General features: G+C 37.9%; 2 protein-coding genes across 16 annotated transcripts in view; one reads left to right on the forward strand and one right to left on the reverse strand.

The window, feature by feature from the left end:
- The window catches only part of LOC126746775 (group XIIA secretory phospholipase A2-like), a 149,905-nt gene that overhangs the window by 97,186 nt on the left and 27,408 nt on the right, over positions 1 to 25,311 (forward strand). The gene's annotated exons all lie outside the window — the stretch shown is intronic.
- LOC126746764 (chorion peroxidase-like) lies at positions 1,347 to 23,463 on the reverse strand. 3 transcript variants are annotated; one of them, XM_050455111.1, is made up of 10 exons: positions 23,393 to 23,463; positions 17,590 to 17,807; positions 17,401 to 17,530; positions 7,081 to 7,292; positions 6,783 to 7,021; positions 6,243 to 6,727; positions 3,851 to 4,056; positions 3,436 to 3,795; positions 2,197 to 3,376; positions 1,347 to 2,144 (listed from the first exon to the last, which is right to left on the reverse strand). In XM_050455111.1, the coding sequence occupies exons 1-10, from the start codon at positions 23,446 to 23,448 to the stop codon at positions 1,997 to 1,999; spliced, it is 3,234 nt and encodes a 1,077-aa protein (XP_050311068.1). In that variant the 5' UTR covers positions 23,449 to 23,463; the 3' UTR covers positions 1,347 to 1,996. The 3 variants fall into 3 exon arrangements, with proteins under 3 accessions (XP_050311068.1, XP_050311070.1, XP_050311071.1); XM_050455113.1 differs by lacking the exon at positions 23,393 to 23,463 and adding an exon at positions 22,333 to 22,492; XM_050455114.1 differs by lacking the exons at positions 17,401 to 17,530; positions 17,590 to 17,807; positions 23,393 to 23,463 and adding an exon at positions 13,520 to 13,674.

Below are 25,311 nucleotides of genomic sequence, written 5' to 3' on the forward strand. Positions count from 1 at the left end.
GAAGAAACTTTGGCCTCAACTGCCTGTAAGAAATCAATAATTTCTTCCAGGTATTTGACTTCCTTAGAAAGAGAGAGGAGAAGAAGAAGAGAAGAAGCTTTGGCCTCAACTGCCTGTAAGAAATCAATAATTTCTTCCAGGCATTTGACTTCTTTAGAAAGAAAGAGAAGAAGAAGAAGAAGAAGAGAAGAAACTTTGGCCTCAACTGCCTGTAAGAAATCAATAATTTCTTCCTGGTACTTGAAGAAAAAGAAGAGAAGTCCGTGGGGATTTTTGAACATAATTTATTTACAATTGGCAACACTGTAGCTGGTTAAACTATAATATGTACTAATTCATAATTGTACTGTTTTGGTGTGTGTGTGTCAAAAATATAATAGTACGTTATTTGTACAGTACAGTCGTAATTTTTGTACTTTTTTATCTCTAAAGGGCGTGACTTCTGACGTAAGTCTTTTGACAGATAAACATTTTAATCTGGACGCCATCTTAGAAGCCACGCTCGAATTGAGGAAAGTGTCAATGTAAATGTCATGTGTCAAATTTCACTTGTCACAATCGAGTTTGTGAAGAAGAAGAAGAAGAAGAGAAGAAACTTTTGAGATCAACTGCCTGTACGAAATCAACAATTTCTTACAGGAATTTGACGTTCTTAAAAAAGAAGAAGAAGCAGAAAAATAGAAAAAACGTTTGATTTATACGTCAAAAGTACATTAATTGTCACATTCTTGTTCGTACGTCATAGTCGAGTTTGTGAGGTTAGTTTCACGTGTATTTATTGCAGTTTTGTAAAGATGGCGTTGCATGCCATTTGCTTCTTAATTGTCAGTGTGTGTGTGTGTGTGTCAAACTGTCTTAAGAGAATAAGAGAAAGAAAATGAAGAACAATGAGTTACTGAGTTCAGTTAAAGAGTATTTAAGCTGTCACTTGTCTGTCATTCAACGTTTTTTTGTGTCGTGTACTGACTGAACGAATAATGGCGTTAATTTTTTTTTTAAGTTTGCAGCACCACAGAATGCTAAATTAAACCTCAAGATATCGCTTGTTGTTACAGCTAAAGCTTATTATTACCCTAAAAAGTAAAATTAATTAGATAACACTCCAGAACGAATAACAATCTTAGGTAGTTAAACTTTTGTGTGCCAATTGTCAGCCATATTGAAAAAGTTTGATAGCTCGCTTGTGACGTCATTGAAGAAGCAGCAGAAGAAGAAGAAGAAGAAGAAGAAGAAGAAAAAGAAAAAAAATCTTTGACTCGACTGCTTGTTAGAAATCAATAATTTCTTCCAAGAATTTGATGTTCTCAAAGAAGAGGAAGAACGGTTTTTGAAAAATAAAAACGGAATCTTTTAAAAATAATTTATTTACAATTGGCAGCCCTGTAGCCGGTTAAACTATGTAATATAAAAATAACTATAAATACTACCAATAGTACTAGTGTGTAATTGTACTTTTATGGTCTGTATGTCTGTCAAAAGTATAATATAAGTACGTCAATTCTACAGTAAGTCGTAATTTTCATACTTTCTTACCTCTAAACGGTGTAGCTTCTGACGTAAATCTCTTGACGTCAGAATGACAGTTCTTGTCAATGTAAATGTCATTATTCCTGTTCGTACATCACAGTCGAGTTTGTGAGGTTAGTTTCACGTGTTCAGTTCTAAAGAGATGGCGTTGCATATCGTTTGTTTCTTAAATGTCAGTTTGTGCGTGTACGTTAAACTGTCAAAGAGCAAGAGAAGAGGAAAAAAAAGAACAAGAAAAAATGAGTCAGTATATTGTAAGTCAGTAAGTTACTGAGTTTATTTAAGTTGTCACAGAAGTATTTACGTGTCACTTTTATGTCATTCAACGTCTTTTTGAGTCATGTAGCTGAAAGGGTAAAGTTGAAGTCAAAGTCCAGGCTACGTAAAAGTTTGTCCGAAACAGTCTATATTACTATCACAGTCCTAAGAAGTACGTCAAATAAATAAATGAGTTAGTCAAATAGTCTTGTTACAAGTTATCGCCTATAGGGGGCGAGTAGTAACGGATTAACGGCCTCGGCACCTCGTGGGAGCAAGGAATACTCATCGGCAACGCTGGAACTTCCATTTCACGTTCTTCTTCTTCTTCTTTCGCATGGACAGTTCTCCACTGGCCACTAAAAAAAACTTCTATTAGCATCAATCATGTGTCAAATGTCTGTCACTCACCTCGGCTCACTAGGCATCACATCCACGTCCATCACCCTAATTTTCTTCGTCTTTCCCGCTTCTATGACGTCATCCCCTTCCCTGGCGAAAACCTCCTGTTTCCTTACCGAGGCCACCTTAACAAACTCCCCCTCTAGAACCCTTGTCTTAAAGTCCAATTTGTCACTGATCCCCCCCGGCGCCCCCACTCCACCACCGCCGCCGGACTTCCGGTTAGTGAAAAAACTGTCCAGTATGTCGTCAGTCAACTCGTCCTGTCTGTAAATTGTATGTGAGGCAAGAGGCCGTTGTGAGTTTGTCGTGGGTCTGTTGTAGTAGTGCAAAAAGTCTGGCCTAGAAGGCACGTTGGAGGAAGCAAAGGGTGCCTCCTCGAACAGTGGGGGGCTGTAGGAGGAGGTGGGAGCGTATTGGGGCTGTTTGGTCGGTCTGTACTGTGTGTTGGGTCTCTTGTAGCCGTTTTGGGAGGCGTAGCTGTACTCCATAGAGTCAAATGGGCTGTAGGTCGAGGGTCTACTAGTAATCACCACTACGTCATTTGCTAAGTTAGGTGATGCGGTGGTCTGTTTTCTTCTGATTGGTGCGGGGCTCCACACAGGGGCTGGCGTCGAGTAATGTATGTTAATGTTTACTTGTAAAGGTTGAGGTGGTACGATCCCCAGTAAGTACGTCACGTCTTCAGGTTTCGTGGAATCTTTTATGTGGTAGTACGTGGAGGTAGCTTTAATGGGCTTTGCAGTGGAGTATTTGGTTGGCCTGTTGTAACGTTGCTCAGTCACGTTATTGGGCTTAACCCGTTTAGTCACGTCAAGTCTAGTCTTCACCCCCCTCTTAACTCTAAGTTCATTAGTCTCGATAAAATCATCATCTACAGTTTCCACCCATGGCCCTAAGTCAAAGTTCCTTAAGGTCTCGCACGTTACTCGCACGTTCTTAACACGATCTGCGGTCAACAGCACGAACGGCTGCACGGTCTCGATTTCGTTGAGGGTTTGGCAAAGGATCTGCGCCAAGGTGACCTTGCGAATCTGTTGGAGCTGCGCGGGTGAGAAGGAGGATTCGAACCCGTCGTTCTCGTACCAGAAACGGTCTCCGGCACGCAGGTTGGCGAACTGTTGGGCGATGATGCAGGCGAACGTGGGCCCGGAGACTGCGCCCTTCAAGGGTTTTTCGGCCAGGCCACCTGGGAAATAAACAGACCTCAGTATCGGGTGAAAGAAGGAGAAGAAAAGCTGGTCGAACCTGTAAACAAGTCGATATCGTCGACGTGCGCGTACAAACTCCTCATCCTCAGGGCGGCGCTGATCCCCGTCACTCCCTCCAAGTCCCTCCAACTGTTCACCTCACTCAACCCGCACGGTTTCCTCCAAAAAGTGTAGGGAGGAATCCCGTGGTCCCTCCCACGTTGGATATTGATGGCGGCCAGATCCATCCCGAAGGGGACGTTTCTGCCAAACTGAAACAAGTGATTGGTCAGTTCGTCCGCGATGAATTCGTCCCTTCTTTGGGACGGTTGGTTCGAGAGTCCCAGCAGCAACCGGTCCAGGGAACCCGCGCTCCAGATATTCTCGACGTTTAGGATTTCGTCGTGCAGGGAGACATCTGAAGCAGGAGGAGCCATTAGGGAAGAACAGCGAGGAACTGTGTTGAGACTTACTGTTAACCAATGGCCTGTGATGGCTGTCAGTTCTTATAAAAGAGTTCTGGACCATACTGTGACCGAACCGGAAGGCGGCAGTGCTAAAAGAGTTCGCCACAGTCGGATTCACTTTGTCGTTATAATTGCCGTAATAGCCCCTCTTGAGCAGCCTGAGCTCGAACGAGTCCATCACTTCCGGCCCCAGCACCAAGGGCAAGTATTCCCTAAGAAACAGCTATATATATCTAATATTTCCAAAGATTGTTAAAAATCAATAATTATTTCCTAAATAAACCTTAAATACCTAATGTCAATCAAATCGGACCAATAGGAAAAAAGTTTTAATAGTCACGTGACCTTACAACTCAGTATTTCCAAAGATTGTTAAAAATCAATAATTATTTCCTAAATTAACCCCAAATACCAAATTTCATTCAAATCGGGCAAGTAACAAAAAAGTAAAAAAAAAATTCCACATAAAATAATAATACATAATAAATCTCGATTTGATTTTTTTTTATCATTAGGACCCACTGTGTTGTAATTTTTGTCTGGCAAAATGCCTTGTATAGACCACTGTGTCGCATGAATATTATAGTATTACACGGAAAATGCTTAAACGTCAAACGTTGCCGAATTATCACGGCTAAAAGAACCCGATTTGGTAAAAGATATGCCTATATTCAGATTCTCCAGAGTCTCTTGAATAATTCCATACCAATTTCAGGAAGTTCTGAGCTATTTTAAGCATTTTATCAATGAAATTAGGAAGCAAGTCCGAGCCGCCGATTCATCTACGTTGACGCCATGTTGTCTTAACCGCCATTAAAATTGGGCATAAACGTCAAAATCGACCATTTTCAGACGATGTTTTAGGGTATAAAAAACGGTTTTTACCTTATAATTTGTACATGGAAAAATAGTATAAAGCCTTAGGAACAGATTAGCATCAATACTGGACCGATTCTAATTGGTTTTAGTAGTTAAATTTTAATTATAAAAAGGGTCTTTTTTCGGCCGTTTTCGTTGCCATGGAGACGCGGCCATGGCTGGCTTTGAGAATAGCCGGTGCGCAAGGTGATGTTGTCAAAATGGCCGCCATTAAAATTGGGCATAAACGTCAAAATCGACCGTTTTCAGACGATGTTTTAGGGTATAAAAAAAGGTTTTTGCCTTATGATTTGTATATGGAAAAATAGTATAAAGCCTTAGGAATAGATTAACACCAATTCTGGACCGATTCAAATCGGTTTTAGTAGTTAAATTTCGATTCTAAAAAGGGTCTTTTTTCGGCGTTTTCGTTGCCATGGAGACGCGACACAGACCTTGTCCCTATACTTTTACATTGGGTGCTGGACCACTTACTTACTGGACCGTGTTGACGGTATGACTGGTTGATTAGAACGGCTTTTTCTTAAATAACAGCGCGTTGCCGAAAAACGGTAACATTTAAAGAAAAACGGTTTTTAATGGATTATAGCCAGATAGTTTCCGGTTGTTTCAGAGAAAAAATGGTTTTCGCAGGTGTCATAGGTAAGCCAGTATTAAGCGTCAAAGTTAAAAAAAGGTGTAGAGCAAAAACTGCTCTACATAGAAGGTTGTAGATGATATCAAAAAATAGGTTTTAAAAAGTTCTTAAATCGCTGAGAGTTTGAAGTCTTTAGGTGCTGCCATTAAAAAGTTATTAAGAAAAATAGAATAAATCGGTCAAAAAAAAGCTCAAAAAGGGGTTCATATTTGTTAATACAGCTCACCCTGTATATTACCTAGCGACATGAGTAATACCTCTATTTAATCCTAAAGGATTAAGCTTTCAAACAGTGTAAACAAAAAAAATTAAAAAAAATTTTTTGTAGTAGAAAAAAAATCATTTCTCGAAAAATTCACTTTTTTTTTTTTCGAAAGTTTGAGCTCGTTTATCTCGGAAGCAGTCACAGTTTGAAAAAAATAGTTATAACAAAAAAGAAAGCTACATTTACGTAGAAAAGGGCTGTTTGGTCCAAATTGTCGGGAACATTTTCGTTTAGGCCCCGCGACCGGTTAAGTCCGCGAGGTACCGCGCAAAAAGTTCAAATTTCATTCACCGAAAAATCCCACTTCTAGAGGGTTTATCTTAAAAAGCGCCCCCTTTAGGAGCAGCTTTCTATAGAGGCCATTGACGTCATTGAGTTTCAGAAAATTCGGCTCAGTCAATTTTCTCCCATCGATCAAAGACCCTGTTTTCATGAAAAAGGTGTGGACAAAAAAAATCTGCACCATCACGTAGCCTCAACCTTTCCACATACAAAGGTGAAAACCCGAAAAAAAAATTCGCGATAGAAACAAAGTTATTTACGTTTATGTGCCGCAGGGTCCTGAAAATCCCTCAACTATGTTCTTACAATTGTAAAATCACTAAACTATGCATTACTTAAAAGTGATATGCTGTACAGCTGAATAGACGATCCGCCTGGTTTCCTGGAACACCCTCTCGTCACTCCAGTGGGGGTTAATCGTGCTCAGAACCCCCGCGATTTTATTGTGGTACCGCACGAACACGGTGTGGAGGGCTATCAGCCCCGGGTTCTCGCTCACTCGTCCATCCCCGGGCTGTAAACACTCCTCAGAGACGGCCCCGCTTGTGCAAACCTCACCCTCGGGAGGATCCGGGGGGTCGATGCCATAAAAAATCCCTCCGCCACTGAACGTCCTGAGGGACTCCAACGTGTCCCGATTGCTCCCGTATATCATGGAGGCGTCGATGTAGGACGTCGCCTGGTTCATTTGCTCCCGCCACCCCAACTCGCAGTCAAACCGGGTGGATGGGGCGCTCCTGGTGAACTCCATGCAGCCGACGCCGAATTGACTCAGAAACGGGTCTGACGGTGGTACCGTGATGGGTAAACATAGAGGGTGCTGAAACAATCATCCATCGAAGAGGTTTCTTGGGTTCATTGGGGTCGTTACTTACGAGAAACTGCTCCGGTAAGACCCCACTGCCGTCCTCCTCACAGCACCTGGGGATCGATCCGTTGAAACTGCGCGATTTCACGGTGGAAGTGAGGTCGTGGTCGAGGAACTGGCCCCATTGCATGAACATCGAGGTGACTGAGAGCAGTTCGTGGTCCTGATCCCGGTGGATTGTGGTGCTGATTGCTCGCGGGGACGGTAAAGGGGTGCCTTGCACCGAAAGTCTGATGCTCTGGACGCCTGGTGTTTCACCGAAGGTGTAACGAATAGTTTTTGATGTTGGCAGTATGCTTACTTACCGTCCTCGTACACCGGCGGTAAGAAACGTTGCATCGGCAACAGCGCCGCTCCCCTCCAGGGATTTTTTAAGTTGTTGCAGGTGCCGTCCGAGGTCCTGAACCGCCGGGAGGCGGCTGGACACTTGGGTTTGCCCTGGAACGGACACTCGCCGTCCAGGGATGCTCTGGACTGGAGGCCGGAGAGGGAGGCCCTCGGAGCATCTTTAAAGAAACTATAGCCGGAAAAAGAATCGTGTTACTGTCGCGGCATAAATAGTATCAACATTCGTAATTTAATTGTCGATCAGGTGTGATAAAAGACGCTTAAATGTGAAATGTGGCACCAAATGCCAGGCATTTCTTTTCAATTTTGAAAACGCATCGACTTCTGTAATTCTGCAAATTACTTCAAATTTAAATGTCGCGCACTAGATCAAGTTTAAATTTCCCGCCACACACGACACCCAAGATGGTTGCCGCCGTCTTTGTAGCTGTCAACGGAATTTCTGTCTGTTCATTAGGCAACACGCATTTCTCTATATTTGTGTTCTGTGCATATAACACCCAACTCATTCCTTCAGTATTGTTATTATATAGGAGCGTCAACGAGTATATTATGCACGCATGCTCTCCGACTAAAAAATCGTGTTTTTTGGCAAATAAAAATTCATATCTTTGGCTGTATGGGTAGCGAAACTATGAAATGTGGCATGGCACCTCTCAATACATTAGGAATGACGGATCCGTAAACAATTTTTTTTTTCGGCACCCACAAAGGGAGCGGTACCGAGGTAAAGTCAAAAATTGGTAAAAAAACGTGTGAAATTCCTTTCTCCGGCGAGAACTCAAAGTTAAAGCCTTGAAACGACTTGAAATTTTTAGGACATAAGGGTTATTGCGGGCTTAAGGACTGCATACTTTTTGGGCAAGATCCGTATACAGGGTGAGTAAATATAAGCGAGTAAAAGTGAGTAAAAAAAAAATTCAAACTGGTTCAGAAGCTAAACTATGTTTTAAATAAAAAAAGTGTTTAGGCAAAAATGCTTGGTCTTATATAAAAAATGATTTATTTGGAGCATTTTTTTGAAAAAAATTTTTTTAACGAGTTCTGGCATTTTTGGTTTTTTGGAATTTCTCGCTAAACGGTACTTATTTTGAAAAAATAGTTTCCACGAAAAAAGACTCTTATTATTTCTCCTTCAAATGCCATACAAACGAAATTTTTGTGAACTAGACAGGGCGAGCAATAATTAATTTTTCCCATAAAGGTCCGACCCAAAAATCATATTTTCTTTAATAACTTTCTAGTGGCGCCACCTGGACCATTCATATTTTCAGGCATTAAACAATATAATAAGCCGAGTATTTACGTGAAATTAGAATTTTTCTAGCATAAATAGTTTTTGAGATATTTGCATTTTTGCGTTTTATTCATTTGCGGCGTCCCTGTACATTATTAAAAAATAAAACCTCATCAATAAGATCGCAAATTCTGTTTTACAACACATACTAAAATTTCAGCACCCCAGGTACATTAGAAGTACCGAAAAAAATTATTTTTTTCAAACAAGTCAATTTTTTTCGGATCCAATATGGCCGCCAACAGCATGTCATTTTTCGGAAAAGTGTCACAGTTTCGTTAAATTTTCAACGAAAAGCACCCGGAACCCGTCGATTAAAGGTACCGTCTAATAAGGAAAACTCTGAGCTTTCCGAATATGTGCATATCGTTTGGGGAAATTGTATATTGCGGCCAGGAAAATTCGGCAAAGTGACGAAAGACGTCTTCGAAAAATTCCGCATTTTCCACATATTTCAAGACCGACTCGGGTGGCTCAAAAACAAATCGGCACTATTTATTTATTTAAAAATAATCGGGTTTATACACAGTGGATCGTATTGATTTATTTAATGTAAAATTGTTATTATATAGGAGCGTCAACGAGTATATTATGCACGCATGCTCTCCGACTAAAAAATCGTGTTTTTTGGCAAATAAAAATTCATATCTTTGGCTGTATGGGTAGCGAAACTATGAAATGTGGCATGGCACCTCTCAATACATTAGGAATGACGGATCCGTAAACAATTTTTTTTTTCGGTATCCACAAAGGGAGCGGTACCGAGTTAAAGTCAAAAATTGGTAAAAAAACGTGTGAAATTCCTTTCTCCGGCGAGAACTCAAAGTTAAAGCCTTTAAACGACTTGAAATTTTTAGAACATAAGGGTTATTGAGGGCTTAAGGACTGCGTACTTTTTGGGCAAGATCCGTATACAGGGTGAGTAAATATAAGCGAGTAAAAGTGAGTAAAAAAAATATTCAAACTGGTTCAGAAGTTAAACTATAATTTAAATACAAAAAGTGTTTAAGCAAAGATGCTTGGTTTTATATAAGAAATGATATATTTGGAGGATTTTTTTGAAAAAAATTTTTTTAACGAGTTCTGGCATTTTTGGTTATTTGGAATTTCTCGCTAAACAGTACTTATTTTAAAAAAATAGTTTCCACGAAAAAAGACTCTTATTATTTCTCCTTCAAATGCCATACAAACGAAATTTTTTTGAACTATACAGGGCGAGCAATAATTAATTTTTCCCATAAAGGTCCGACTCAAAAATCATATTTTCTTTAATAACTTTCTAGTGGCGCCTCCTGGACCATTCATATTTTCAGGCATTAAACAATATAATAAGCCGAGTATTTACATGTAATTAGAATTTTTCTAGCATTAATAGTTTTTGAGATATTTGCATTTTTGCGTTTTATTCATTTGCGGCGTCCCTGTACATTATTAGAAAATGAAACCTCATCAATAAGATCCCAAATTCTGTTTTACAACACATACTAAAATTTCAGCACCCCAGGTACATTAGAAGTACCGAAAAAAATTATTTTTTTCAAACAAGTCAATTTTTTTCGGATCCAATATGGCCGCCAACAGCATGTCATTTTTCGGAAGGGTGTCACAGTTTCGTTAAATTTTCAGCGAAAAGCACCCGGAACCCGTCGATTAAAGGTACCGTCTAATAAGGAAAACTCTGAGCTTTCCGAATATGTGCATATCGGTTGGGGAAATTGTATATTGCGGCCAGGAAAATTCGGCAAAGTGACGAGAGACGTCTTCGAAAAATGCCGTATTTTCCACACATTTCAAGATCAACTCGGGTGGCTCAAAAACAAAGTCCAGTTCAGAGATCTATTAGAATCTTTGATGTGTCGCATTAAATAGTCCATGCGTCTATGTCGTTTTTATGTGCAAGTGATTGGGTATCTCTCTCTATCCCACTGATTTTGAGGATTACGGGGCCGTACAATTGTAAAGTGCCTTCACTCTGATGTTTGTGTGACTGTTTTATATGACTGGCAATACTGTATTTGCTGAAATCGATAGATTAAATTAGATTGACTGTACTATAAAAAATGCATGCTACATAATAGATAGATTGAAGAAAAGTTTTAGAAAGTCCGGTGAGAGTTTAATGTTATTAAGGCGAGAGTAAATAGGAAACGAAAAAGGTTAAATCGAAAGTAAATATTATTATCGGCGTGTTTTCACTTTCACTCGAGAAGAGATCCGTCTTATCGTTCGCGGTTAAGAAAATCAATTATACGGTCGGTCAGATGAATTTCACCGTGCGGCCACGCCCTGAATTGCATTGAAACGTCACACTTTTTTGACGTAGTTAAGCCCACTACAGACGAGGACGTTCAGGAGTGAGAGAGAAAAGAAGCAATTTTTTAGTTCACTTTTTAGCCACAATGATAAAGAAATGATGCTTCGAATTAGGGTATTAGAAAGTCCGAGAGGGAACGATAACTAAATAATTGAAATTTGACACAACAGTAAATATTATTCAAGAGAGCCAATTGAAGTAAAGCTCTGCTATACTAATAGCGATGCTAATATGAACAAAAAATATAATTAATTTATTAGTATCACAATAAACAAGTACTTTGGTCAGTTGGGACCAGTAGAAATTTTCCTTAATTTTGATCAATACATAGGAATAAAGTTTTGATAGTCACGTAACCCTAAAACTCAATATTTCAAAAATTTTCAAAAAATTAATAATTATACCCTAAACCGAACCCAAATACCAAATTTCATCCAAATCGGGCAAATAACAAAAAAGTTTTAAAAAAATCCCACATAAATTAATAATACCCATTAAATCCCGATTTTTTTTATCATTAGGACCCACTGTGTTGTAATTTTTGTCTAGCAAAATGCCTTGTATCGACCACTGTGTCGCATGAATATTATAATAATACACGGAAAATGCTTAAACGTCAAACGTTGCCGAATTATCACGGCTAAAAGAGCCCGATCTGGTAAAAGATCTGCACATATTCGGATTCTCCAGAGTCTCTTGAATAATTTAAGACCAATTTCAGGAAATTCTGAGCTATTTTAAGCATTTTATCAATGAAATTAGGAAGCAAGTCCGAGCCGATTCATCCACGTTGACGCCATTAAAATCGCGCGTAGACGTCAAAATCGACCATTTTCAGACGATGATTTCGGGTATAAAAAAAGGTTTTTGCCTTATGATTTGTATATGGAAAAATAGTATAAAGCCTTAGGAATAGATTAACACCAATTCTGGACCGATTCCAATCGGTTTTAGTGGTTAAATTTCGATTATAAAAAGGGTCTTTTTTCGGCCGTTTTCGTTGCCATGGACACACGGCCATGGCTGGCTTTGAGAATAGCCGGTGCGCAAGGTGATGTTGTCAAAACGGCCGCCATTAAAATTGGGCATAGACGTCAAAATCGACCATTTTCAGACGATGTTTTAGGGTATAAAAAAAGGTTTTTGCCTTATGATTTGTACATGAACAAATAGTATAAAGCCTTAGGAACAGATTAACGCCAATTCTGGACCGATTCCAATCGGTTTTAGTAGTTAAAATTCGATTATAAAAAGGGTCTTTTTTCGGCCGTTTTCGTTGCCATGGACACGCGGCCATGGCTGGCTTTGAGAATAGCCGGTGCGCAAAGTGATGTTGTCAAAACGGCCGCCATTAAAATTGAACATAGACGTCAAAATCGACCATTTTCAGACGATGTTTTAGGGTATAAAAAAGGTTGTTGCCTTATGATTTGTATATGGAAAAATAGTATAAAGCCTTAGGAACAGATTAACGCTAATTCTGGACAGATTCCAATCGATTTTAGTAGTTAAATTTCGATTATAAAAAGGGTCTTTTTTCGGCGTTTTCGTTGCCATGGAGACGCGGCCATGGGGTGGCTTTGGGAATTCATCATTGTGCAAGGTAATTTTTCGTGCTTGGACTTTTTTGAAAAAAAATTACTTTTAGGGTACTTGTAAAAATAGCGAAAAAATGAAATTTCAGTATGTTATAGTAAAATGAATGGCGCATCTGCTCGTTTGGTTTTGATTTTTCTATCACATACCGGGTGCGCACAATTAATTTCCAAAGTCAAAAAATTTTAATAAATTCATAAATCAAAAACGGTTTTACTTAGCAGTACGGTTGAAATTGCAAAACATTCTGCTTATCACGCGCTACAAACCGCCCATAAGCCATTTGGCTCTAGGGGGCGCCACTAAAAAGTTATTAAGGCTGCAAAAAAAAAAGTGTGAAAAAGGGTATTTTCAACTGAGCACTGCTCACCCTGTATAAATGATAGCGTTAAACTTTATACGACGTTTTATTCGGAAAGAATGCAGATTTAATTAATCCCAATGATTTTTTTTTTCATTTTGCACCATAAAAATTTTACAGAGAAAAAACTCAAAAAAGTCAATTTTTTAAGGTTTTTTTAATTTATCTCCTAAAAAAAAACATTTTTTCAAAAAAAGTCCTTAATAAAAATTATAGCTCTCGATGAGGCGCACATATCTTCTGTGCGTCACTATTTCCGGAAATATACCGTTAAACCGTCAGAAAGGCCAGAATATCACACATATCCAAAACTTTGAGCGTTAAAAAAAAATACTTCCCCTATGCTGAGAATAACCAAAAAGTATACAGTCCATCCAGAGACGAGGTCTAATCGACCCGTTAAATTTCATAAAGAACCGTTGCGACCTGTATCGAAGCACGCGGAAAAAATCAAGCAAAAAAAAATTTTGAGTTCTAAGGCTTCCCCCTCTTAAATAAAAAAACAAATGAAAAATTAAAGCTAATAGAGTTGTAGCCTCATATATTTAGATTATGAAAAGGTAAAAATCACTTCTCTACTCTAATTAGAAAAAAAGTTATAGGCACTTTTATCCGACGAGTCCCGAGGTCGTGCGAAAACTCCCAAAAACAAGCGGCCCTCTATAAAAGCTACGCTCTTATAAATTTTTCGATTTACCACCTGGTTTCCAATAAAAAAAAATGTAATGCATGACTTGAAGGACCATATACCCAAAAACAAACAATAAACCGATTCACTGATGGTCCTCCGAGCCGGATTTTTTAACTATTGATCTCTTCCGAACTGACCTGTGTCTCAAGTAAAATCCATACTCGAAAAAAACAACTGATAACAACCGCACTATAACCGACTGACTAAGAGACACAAGAAGAAACTGCCGAAAGGCCACCGATAAGGTTGATCTTTAAAGTAGGGCCCCCCCATAATAAGTGAAATAGAAACTTTCCCCACAATGGTTGCGGTAAAGGAAGTTTTATGGTTGATCGGTACGCGATTTTGTCGCGCTCGTTCTTCACGGTACCACCACAAGTCGAGGGAACTTTCTTTAGCACCTTTTTTGTTGTTGTTGTTGTTGTGGTTGTACCGATGAACCAGGATTTCTTTTTTCAAGTCTTAATTATCCATATAAAATGGTGGAAAAACATATGCTAGGGTTTAAGAGAAAAAACAAAAACGAATCCGGCTCTAAGGACCATGTAATTGCCGTAGGAAACACTTGAGGCAGTTATATAATCTATTAACAAAGAAAGTTCGGTGCGGTTTTCAAATTGCAAACCTAATTAAACCGTACACTTTGACGAATTATTAGAATTACCTCAGTTAACCCACTTAATGCTTAAAGAGCCTAGCTCTTATAGAGGGCTGCTTCTTTTTGGGAGTTTTCGCACGACCTCGGGACTCGTCGGATAAAAGTGCCTATAACTTTTTTTCTAATTAGGATAGAGAAGTGATTTTTACCTTTTTATAATCTAGAAATATCAGGCTACAAGTTGATTGTTTACAGATTTTCATTGGTTTTTTTGTTCAGGACTAGGGAGCCTTCAAAATCAAAAATATGAATTCAAAATGGGAATTCGCTACAGGTCGCAAAACTTCTTTGAATGTTATGAAACTTCACGGATCGATTAGAGTTTACGTGAGACAGTGCGATATAGTTTTTTGGTATTCTCAGCATGCGGGGAGTATTTTTTTTTAACGTCCAAAGTTTTAGACATGTGTGATATTCTAGCGCCTCTGAAGGTTTAACGGTGTTTTTCTGGAAATAATGACTCATAGAGGATATGTTCGCCTTATTGGGGGCTACAAATTTTATTAAGAAATTTTTTTCAAAAAATAGTTTCTTTTGGGAGAAAAATTTTTAAGCCTCAAAAAGTTGATTTTTTTTAGTTTTTTCGGGATAAAATTTTTATGGTGCAAAATTTAAAAAAATTTCATTTGGATTAATTAAACCTAGACTCTTTTCAAATAAAACAAAGTATTAAGTTTAACGCTATCATTTATACAGGGTGAGCTGTGCTCAATCAAAAATACCCTTTTTCACACTTTTTTTTTTCCAGCGTTAATAACTTTTTAGTGGCGCCCCCTAGAGCCAAATGACTTATAGGCGGTTTGTAGCGTGTAAAAAGCAGAATGTTTTGAAATTTCAACCGTACTTCTAAGTAAAACCGTTTTTGAGTTATGAATTTTTTAACATTTTTTGACTTTGGAAATTAATTGTGCACACTGGGTATGAGATAGAAGAACCAAAACCAATCGAGCAGATGCGCCATTCATTTTACTTTAACATACTAAAATTTCGTTTATTCGCTATATTTACAAGTACCCTAAAAGTAATTTTTTTCAAAGCACGAAAAATCGCTAAAAATCTACCCACGCAAGAGCTACTATCGAGGCACCTACGGTCGGCGTCTCCATGGCAACGAAAACGGCGATTTTCGCCGAAAAAAGACCCTTTTTATAATCGAAATTTAACTACTAAAACCGACTGGAATCGGTCCAGAATTGATGTTAAACTGTTCCTAAGGCTTTATACTATTTTTCCATGTACAAATCATAATGCAAAAACCGTTTTTTGTACCCTAAATCATCGTCTGAAAATGGTCGATTTTGACGTTTATGCCCAATTTTAATGGCGGCCGTTTTGGCAACATCACCTTGCGCACCGGCTATTCTCAAAGCCAGCCATGGCCGCGTGTCCATGGCAACGAAAACGGCCGAAAAAAGACCCTTTTTATAATCGAAATTTAACCACTAAAACCCATTGGAATCGGTCCAGAATTGATGTTAAACTGTTCCTAAGGCTTTATACTATTTTTCCATGTACAAATCATAAGGCAAAAACCGTTTTTTATACCCTAAATCATCGTCTGAAAATGGTCGATTTTGACGTCTACGCCCAATTTTAATGGCGGTTGTGACAACATGGCGTCAACGTAGATGAATCGGCGGCCCGGACTTGCTCCCTAATTTCATTGATAAAATGCTTAAAATAGCTCAGAACTTCCTGGAATTGGTACGGAATTATTCAAGAGACTCTGGAGAATCTGAATATATGCATATCTTTTACCAAATCGGGTTCTTTTAGCCGTGATAATTCGTAACGTTTTGACGTTTTAGCATTTTCCTTGTATTATTATATTCATGCGACACAGTGGTCGATACAAGGCATTTGGCTAGACAAAAATTACAACACAGTGGGTCCTAATGATAAAAAAAAAATCTTATCGGGATTTAATGGGTATTAGATTATTGAGGTATTTAGTATTGGGTGTTGGACAAAAAAAACAAGTCCGGCTCTAAGGACCATGTAATTGTTGCAAAATTACTGAATTATTAACTAACAAAGAAAATTTGGTGCGGTTTTTAAATTGCAAACCTAATTAAACCGTACACTTTGACGAATTGTTAGAATTACCTCAGATAACCCACTTAATGCTTAATTGTTTATAGTATAACCCTCGGACGTCATTAGGTTAGTTTGCATTTCATTTCACTTTTTATTGTTTTCATAGTTAAACAGAGTAAAGAATGAAACGATTAGAACACTTCTAAATTAAAATTGAAAACTGATGAAAATTTCAAGATGGCGCCCAGCAGCCATCTTGAAATTTTCATCTGTCAATTTTGCCTTAAAAAATAATATTCATTCGTCAATTGCATCACCTCAGGTTTCAATATTTTGGATTGATTTGTGCAAAGGGGGGGATATTAAAGAAAGACACTGTATATAATAATTAAGTTGAGTGGCGCAGTTGGTAGGATTACATATCACTGAGAGGAGTTATGTTGGGGTTAAGCAGCATGGAATTCTAAGGGCTTGAATTTAGGAATAACACACCCTTATGCAACTTGTTCCTGTCTTTAACTACCTTTCTGTATGTTAAGTTGTAACCGAGAACCAAAAAGTACCTCTCATTTATTTTGACAAAAAATTAAGTCCAACAACCTTCCCCAACAAGCACAAATTGAATTAAGTCATCTGTCATGTCCAACAAGGCATGGCGTGGCAAAATGGCGTTTTCCGTTGAAGCTTTGACGCTATTCCTTAATCATTACTTTGCTCCTTAAATTTCCAAAAGTGAGTCAATTTAAGGGACTTCGGTGAAAAATTACCATAACTCAAAAGTTTGCATGAATATTCCCAGGACAATTTAGGTGGACACTTATTTCATGCCCTTCTGTACCTCGAAATCTCAAAGACATCAGATGTCTCATTTGAGAATTATATGGAAGATTTTAATAAAATAGATAAGTCCAGAGGTGTTAGGTCGGGCGAACTGGCTGGCCATTCGATAGACCCTCGACGACCAAACGGTAAGTATTAATGTCAAATATTCTCTAACACTTCTGCTAAAGTGAGGTGATGCCCCATTTTGTTGAAAAACTCATGAGGATCGTCTTCAATAATCTCAAGGATCAGTGATGGTTCTACCGCATTTTCCAACATTGATCTAAAAAGAGAGACCCAACAGTTTCACTATTCTTTCGGTCTATTTTAAATTAAAAAAATGCGAAAAATCAGATTTTGAAAGGCTGCCATTTTGCTACGGGTAGAAGTAATGACTTAATATTCTGGGACCATCAAACATGGCGTCCCGCCGCCATTTTGAAATATGAACTAGCTACCAAAAAGTAGCATGTAGGTGTGACAAATTTCAAATTTACTTACGACGTGGCGATTCTTTTGCTGGCCTCGACCATCGCGTAACCAATCCTGGAATGTAGAATGGCCCTCCTGCTAGTCGGCGCTCCGAAGTTGGCCACTTTTGACGCCGGATTGTCACTTTTAAGTGTATAACCTGCAATAACGCCAACTCAATTTATAAGTGACTTTGGCAATATCGTACACATAACTCACCCAACTTATATAGTAAAGGCTCTTTAACTTTTACGAGCTCCTCAAGCAGTCGTACCCCATGGTCCACGGCATCGTCGATCTCTCTCTGTTCGATTTGGAGGGTTTTATCCTTCGACAATGTTCTGGAATATTCCGGTTCCTTGATCGTCGATTGTATGGTGGGGGTTGGAAGTTGTAGAAGAGTGGCACAGAGCCATAATAGATGTGTTTTATTGATGCTGAAAATAACGAGTATTTTTTAATTTGGGCGTGGCTGTTTTAGGTATTTAAGTGTCAAATATGATGCAAGTTTTTTCCAGGCAGTAAAGTGATAAACGGGCGCCATTTTGTATTAAAAATTCAAGTGTCAAAAAATCCACTTCGGACATTTCAGAATTTTACATAGCACCGGGTCTACCCATCCTTGTCTCACTCACTATAAAGTTGAAGTCATTTTATATTTTTTCCTATTTAAAGTGGTACTTTAATGGGCGCCATTTTGTAATAAGAATCCAAGATGGCGCACATGCTAAGGTGTCATAAAATACCGTTTGATTGGTACGCTGCCTCCAATAGCAGATATTATTAATCTATTAGTTTATTACATAACCTTACTTTCTTTACATTACTTTTAGCAGTTTGAGGTTAACTGTCAAAAATTATGCAATAATTTTTAGTTTCTTCCAGGCAGTTGAAGTAATTTTATATTTAAAGTGGTATGTGGGCGCCATTTTGTAATAGGAATCCAAGATGGCGCACAGGCTAAAGTGTCAAAAAATACGGTTTAATGAAGAAAAAAAGGACTGTTGGGTAAATTATAAGCTTCAAATTTGCCATTTATGTACATTAAAGTGGGAAACGTTTTAAATGGATAAAAAACGGCTTATTTTGGCGCTTACCATTGTAATAATTCTTTTAGGTTAAATAAGGTTATTATCCATCTCACTCCCACTTGACTGTCGATTGGTACACAATATTATTTTTTGACATAATCCATCCTTATCTTACATAACCTTCACAAGATGGTATTAGGTATTTATTAAGCACCTAAAGTGTTTCTTATTTAACGTAGTAAATGGGTGCCATTTTGTATCAAAAATCCAAGATGGCGCCCAGTTTGGAGTGTCAAAAAATCTATTTTGTTAGGAAGAACAGAAAAATCGAAGCTTCTCGTTAAATTATGACGCTACTTTTCGCAATTTAACCAGCAGCTTTGATTTTTCTGTTCGCCTTGAAGAAGGCCTATTATAGGCCGAAACGTTGTATAAAAGAAAGATGGTTTGGATTTTAATCGAGCAAACTTAACTCTTAAAATTAACGTAATTTTTCCTATTTAAAGTGGTAAATGGACGCCATTTTGTAATAAATATAAAATTAATAAGATGGCGCCCAGGTGAAAGTGTCAAAGAATTCGGTTAATTTAAAAAAAAATAATGCGGACCAGTTCGCGTGTCCTACAATTTTGATAAATTACTGCATATAGCCATCCTTGTTCCACTCATTGCGAAACACGAAATGGAAATAGCTATAAAGTGGGCCACGGACGGTTGACGCGTGCCAACTGTTCCCGAATAATATTCAACAATAATCGATGAAACTGGTTTAGAAATTCATTAAAAACGGGCTTAAAGTTATTGAATTTTTTGTAAAAAAACGGTGCTACGGGCACTACAGGCTTTGAACTATCCGTATATGTAGTAAAAATGAGTAATACGTGTCAATTATACCATAAAACACGTCATAGAAAATGGGCGATTTTGACGTTTACCATATAACTTTGATCAGTTGGGACCAGTAGAAAAGCTTTTGGTCAGAGGAAACTAATTCAAAAAAAAATTAAATTTATTAGAGGTTGTTTAATAGGTGCCACTCCGGCAACGCGGTGAGTTAAACGACTATTTGTTTTTACGGTTTTTGGGGTATCATGCTTCCAAGAACCATGATGTGATAAGAGCTCCGCTCTACTCTTTTCATTCGGCCGTCTAAGATTGGTGATCCAAGTGACAAGCAACTCGTAAAATTGACAGATGAGCCATCTGTGTAGATCCTTGAGCAATGAGTTTTGTATTCTCCCTATTCATCTTTCCCCTAAATAAACCCAAAATAGCAAATTTCAATCAAATCGAGCAAGTAACAAAAAAGTTTAAAAAAAATCCACATAAAATAATAATACCCATTAAATCCCGATTAGATTTTTTTTTTATCATTAGGACCCACTGTGTTGTAATTTTTGTCTAGCAAAATGCTTTGTATAGACCACTGTGTCGCATGAATATAATACACGGTAAATTCTAAAATGTTAAAACTTTGCCGAATTATCACGGCCAAAAGAACCCGATTTGGTAAAAGATATGGACATATTCGGATTCTCCAGAGTTTCTTGAATAATTCCATACCAATTTCAGGAAGTTCTGAGCTATTTTAAGCATTTTATCAATGAAATTAGGAAGCAAGTCCGAGAGGCGATTCATCCACGTTGACGCCATGTTGTCATAACCGCCATTAAAATTGGGCATAAACGTCAAAATCGTCCATTTTCAGACGATGATTTCGGGCATAAAAAAAGGTTTTTGCCTTATGATTTGTACAGGGAAAAATAGTATAAAGCCTTAGGAACAGTTTAACATAAATTCTGGACCGATTCCAATCGGTTTTAGTAGTTAAATTTCGATTATAAAAAGGGCCTTTTTTCCGTGAAAATCGCCGTTTCCGTTGCCATGGAGACGCGGCCATGGCTGGCTTTGAGAATAGCCGGTGCGCAAGGTGATGTTGTCAAAACGGCCGCCATTAAGATTGGGCATAGACGTCAAAATCGTCCATTTTCAGACGATGTTTTAGGGTATAAAAAACGGGTTTTGCCTTATGATTTGTACATGGAAAAATAGTATAAAGCCTTAGGAACCGATTAACATCAATTCCGGACCGATTCCAATCGGTGTTAGTAGTTAAATTTCGATTATAAAAAGAGTCTTTTTTCCGCGAAAATCGCCGTTTCGCGGCCATGAGCGACTTGGTGTGCAGGGTGATTTTTCGTGCTTGAAAAAAAAAATACTTTTAGGGTACTTGCAATATTAGCGAAAAAATTAAATTTTATTATGTTATAGTAAAATGAATGGCGCATCTGCTCGATTAGTTTTGGTTTATCTATCACATACAGGGTGCGCACAATTAATTTTCAAAGTCAAAAAATGTTAAAAAATTCATAACTCAAAAACGGGTTTTCTTAGAAGCACGGTTGAAATTGCAAAACATTCTGCTTTTCACACGCTACAAATCGCCCGTAAGCCATTTGGCTCTAGGGGGCGCCACTAAAAAGTTATTAAGGCTGGAAAAAAAAAAGTGTGAAAAAGAGTATTTTCAACGGAGCACTGCTCACCCTGTATAAATGATACCGTTAAACTTGATACGCCGTTTTATTCAGAAAGAGTGCAGGTTTAATTAATCCAAATGATATTTTTTCAAATTTTACATCATAAAAGTTTCAGAGAGAAAAAACCAAAAAAAGTCAATTTTTTAAGGTTTTTTTGATTTTTCTCCCAAAAAAAACATTTTTTTTTAAAAAAGTCCTTAATAAAAATTGTAGCTCTCGATAAGACGCACCTATCTTCTGTGAGTCATTATTTCCGGAAAAACACCGTTAAACCGTCACAGGGGCTGGAATATCACACATGTCTGAAACTTTGAACGTTAAAAAAAAATACTTTCCGTGTGCTGAGAATAACCAAAAACTATACCGCACTGCCTCACGTAAACTCTAATCGATCAGTAGAGTTTCATAATATTCAAAGAACCGTTGCGATCTGCATCGAATTAAGACTGGAAAAATTGGACAAAAATTTTTAAAAGCATCCTAGCGCTAAACAAAACAACAAATAAAAATTTGCAAACAACCATGTTGTAGCCCTATATTTCTTGATTATAAAAAGTCAAACATCTTTTCTCTAACCTAAATACAACCGAAGTTACAAGCACTTTTGTCCGGCGGGTCCGAATTTTGTGCGAAAACTCCCCTGGGGGAGAGCCCCTCCATTAGAGCTTCGCTCTATTACGTTCAGATTAAGTGGGGGTTATTATCATCCCTCTCACTCCCACTCATGCACTTATTATTGCCTTGCCTGTTGACACTTGGGTGCGCAGCTATACACTGCTCGCAAAAAACTAGTATTTATATAATTTTGATCGAAATTTCGTTGCATTTTTTTCAATATTGAAGATATTGGTTATATTTACATATCAGGATAAAAATTGCGTTTCTTATTGAAATTAATAGGGTTAGAATGAATGATCTTGGCCCACTGGGTATGTCGATGTCGCCACTAGTTACTATCATCCCTCTCACTCCCACTCACGCACTTATTGTCTTGCGTGTTGACACATGGGTGCGCAGCTATACACTGCTTGCAAAAACAAGTATTCATAAGTTTGATAGCAATTTCGATGTTTTTTTTCAATATTGAAGATATTGGTTAAATTTATTTATCAGGATAAAAATTGAATTTTTTATTGAAATTAAATGAAATTTATTGGGTTAGAATAAAAAAACGTCTTGGCTGACCGTTTATGTAGATGTCGCAACTAGTTACAAAACACTCTCAGTTCCTGGTGTCGATCTTTTAATCGTTTTTCCTGCTTTAAGAACCGCAACTGCGAGATTACGAGCGCGGGTTACGTTAATAGAACGTTTCGTCACCCGCGATGCACTTTTCTTTATATAATTATTGCGTTAGAACAAAGAAAAAACGGTTGAAAATCGCTGGTACTTACCGCCGCATCATCATCACGTAAGACGAGAAAAAATCACACACACAGAGATTTCTTCTTCACCGCATGTTACAGAGAAATGCCGAGGAAGTTCTTCTTGAAAAAGAGTCTTCTTCGGCTGGTATAAGGAACAGTTATAGTTAATACATGGGGCCCCCGGGGCACCCATCAATTCGCGAATCTACCGCATCATTAACATCGGTGATTTGTGTTTTGTTTTTTAATGTGTGCCACAGTGCCACGGGGATTTGATGGATGATCATCGTTTGATTTTTAGGTCAGAGCAGTGTACTTTTTTCACCAGTTAAAAGCGGGGTTATCCATACTGACTCCGTTTGTGGAAAATGCCCCGTGAACTTTCACTTTGCGCCATTATTATTAATAGAAAAGCGGACACATTATTTGACCAAAACAAAATCACCATCGGGCCTTGACAGTGACCGTATACGAGAGAAAGTAACACACGCCCATCAAATTACAATCGTTTTTCGATTAACGTTAAAATTGGGTCGACGCGATAGTTTCTCATTTTTCAACTGTACAGATTGATGGAAGTTTATTTAATTTGAATTTTTGTTTTTAGAGTGACCTTTCGGTTACATTATATTACCATTACTTGTAGTGTTCACATCGAGTTATTTATAGATGTCAGTAGTTTCTATTTGTGTGTCTCTTAATTCTAAATATCTTCACCACTATTGATACCACTTATTAATACTACCCTGTCGGCATGTTATGTTGCAGCAACGTTCGTTATATTGCAGAAATATTGTAGCAATATTTCATTATTGTTGAAAATGCAATATATATCAGTGTATGCTAGTGAAATGTATTGCAAGCACACTATTGCTGTAATATTGTTCTTCCTCCTTCAAAGCACTCAATAGAGCACCACGATACAATGGGTATGTACCGTTTTCAACTGTCAGTACAGGATTGTACTGTGCTGATTTTACTGTAATTTGTCGTTCCGATTTTACATAGCGTGCTGTTTTGCGCCAAAAAAGGAACAGTTTTCAGCACTGTTTTCACAACCACAACATAACCTATAAAACCAAATTACCTGTTTCTGTTTTGTTTTCCGGTACGGTGTTTTGCTTTATTAAAACCAGACCACATTTGTTAATAAAATAAATATGTCGAAAAAAGCAAAATGGTAAGAATAATAGACGCAGAAAATAATTTTTTACGTAAACAAGAAGATTCAAGAAATCAACATCAACAACACTTCTGACAGTTTTGACATTCCCCCACTATTTTACTGTCCCTACAGTAGCTTTTATCCTCAGTCAATCCAGTAAAGATTAATGACGTCACTGACGCTTTTATGACGTCATTCAGTACTGAATCAGTAAACTGAAACAAATATCGGAACGACGTCCAGTAAATTCAGTACTGACAGTTGATAACGGTACATACCCAATATCAAGTTTGTAATAGCAGACATGCAATGACTGATGCCATGCCGTTCACCCACCAGAAGTTCTGCGCAATAAAAATCAATTTCGTCATAAATAAGACTGTCTAGAAGTTTTGGACGTAGATAGACGGTAACAGACATTTAAACTTTTTTACATAAAGTACACAATCCATAATATAAGTATTATGGATTGTCTGAAAATGGTCGATTTTGACGTTTATGCCCAATCTTAATGGCGGCCGTTTTGACAACATCACCTTGCGCACCGGCTATTCTCAAAGCCAGCCATGGCCGCGTCTCCATGGCAACGGAAACGGTGATTTTCGCGGAAAAAAGACCCTTTTTATAATCGAAATTTAACTACTAAAACTGATTGGAATCGGTCCAGAATTGATGTTAATCTGTTCCTAAGGCTTCATACTATTTTTCCATGTACAAATCATAAGGCAAAAACCTTTTTTTATACCTTAAAACATCGTCTGAAAATGGTCGATTTTGACGTTTATGCCCAATTTTAATGGCGGTTATGACAACATGGCGTCAACGTGGATGAATCGGCTCTCGGACTTGCTTCCTAATTTCATTGATAAAATGCTTAAAATAGCTCAGAACTTCCTGAAATTGATACGGAATTATTCAAGAGACTCTGGAGAATCCGAATATGTGCATATCTTTTACCAAATCGGGTTCTTTTAGCCGTGATAATTCGGCAAAATTTTAACATTTTAGAATTTACCGTGTATTATATTAATGCGAAACAGTGGTCTATACAAGGCATTTCGCTAGACAAAAATTACAACACAGTGGGTCCTAATGATAAAAAAAAAATCTAATCGGTATTATTATTTTATGTGGAATTTTTTGTTACTTGCTCGATTTGATTGAAATTTGCTATTTTGGGTTTATTTAGGGGAAAGGTGAATAGGGAGAATACAAAACTCATTGCTCAAGCTCATCTGTCAATTTTACGAGTTGCTTGTCACTTGGATCGCCAATCTTAGACGGCCGAATGAAAAGAGTAGAGCGGAGCTCTTGGAAGAATGATACCCCAAAAACCGTAAAAACAAATAGTCGTTTAACTCACCACGTAGCCGGGGCAGCACCTATTAAACAACCTCTAATAAATTTAATTCTTTTTTGAATTAGTTTCCTTTGGCCAAAAGCTTTTCTACTGGTCCCAACTGATCAAGATCAGTTAATATGGTAAATGTCAAAATCGCCCATTTTCTATGACGTGTTTTATGGTATAATTGACACGTATTACTCATTTTTACTACGTATACGGATAGTTCAAAGCCTGTAGTGCCCGTAGCAACGTTTTTTTACAAAAAATTCAGAATTTCTACACCAGTTTCATCGATTATTGTTGAATATTATTCGGGAACAGTTGGCACGCGTCAACCGTCCGTGGCCCACTTTGTAGCTATTTCCATTTCGTGTTTCGCAATGAGTGGAACAAGGATGGCTATATGCGGTAATTTATCAAAATTGTAGGACACGCGAACTGGTCCGCGTTATTTTTTTTTTTAAATTAACCGAATTCTTTGACACTTTCACCTGGG

Source organism: Anthonomus grandis, chromosome 18 (assembly GCF_022605725.1).
Source record: "Anthonomus grandis grandis chromosome 18, icAntGran1.3, whole genome shotgun sequence".
In the NCBI taxonomy this organism is placed as follows: Eukaryota; Metazoa; Arthropoda; class Insecta; order Coleoptera; family Curculionidae; genus Anthonomus; species Anthonomus grandis.

Excerpts from the sequence above, each read along its gene's own strand:
- LOC126746764 (XM_050455111.1), bottom strand. The coding sequence starts at position 23,448 with ATGTGGTCTGGTTTTAATAAAGCAAAACACCGTACCGGAAAACAAAAC. Across the intron at positions 7,293-17,400 it reads AGCAAAAGAATCGCCACGTC|TTTCTTTAAAGATGCTCCGA; the intron begins GTAAGTAAATTT and ends TTCCGGCTATAG. Across the intron at positions 4,057-6,242 it reads GTACAGCATATCACTTTTAA|GGAATACTTGCCCTTGGTGC; the intron begins GTAATGCATAGT and ends GCTGTTTCTTAG.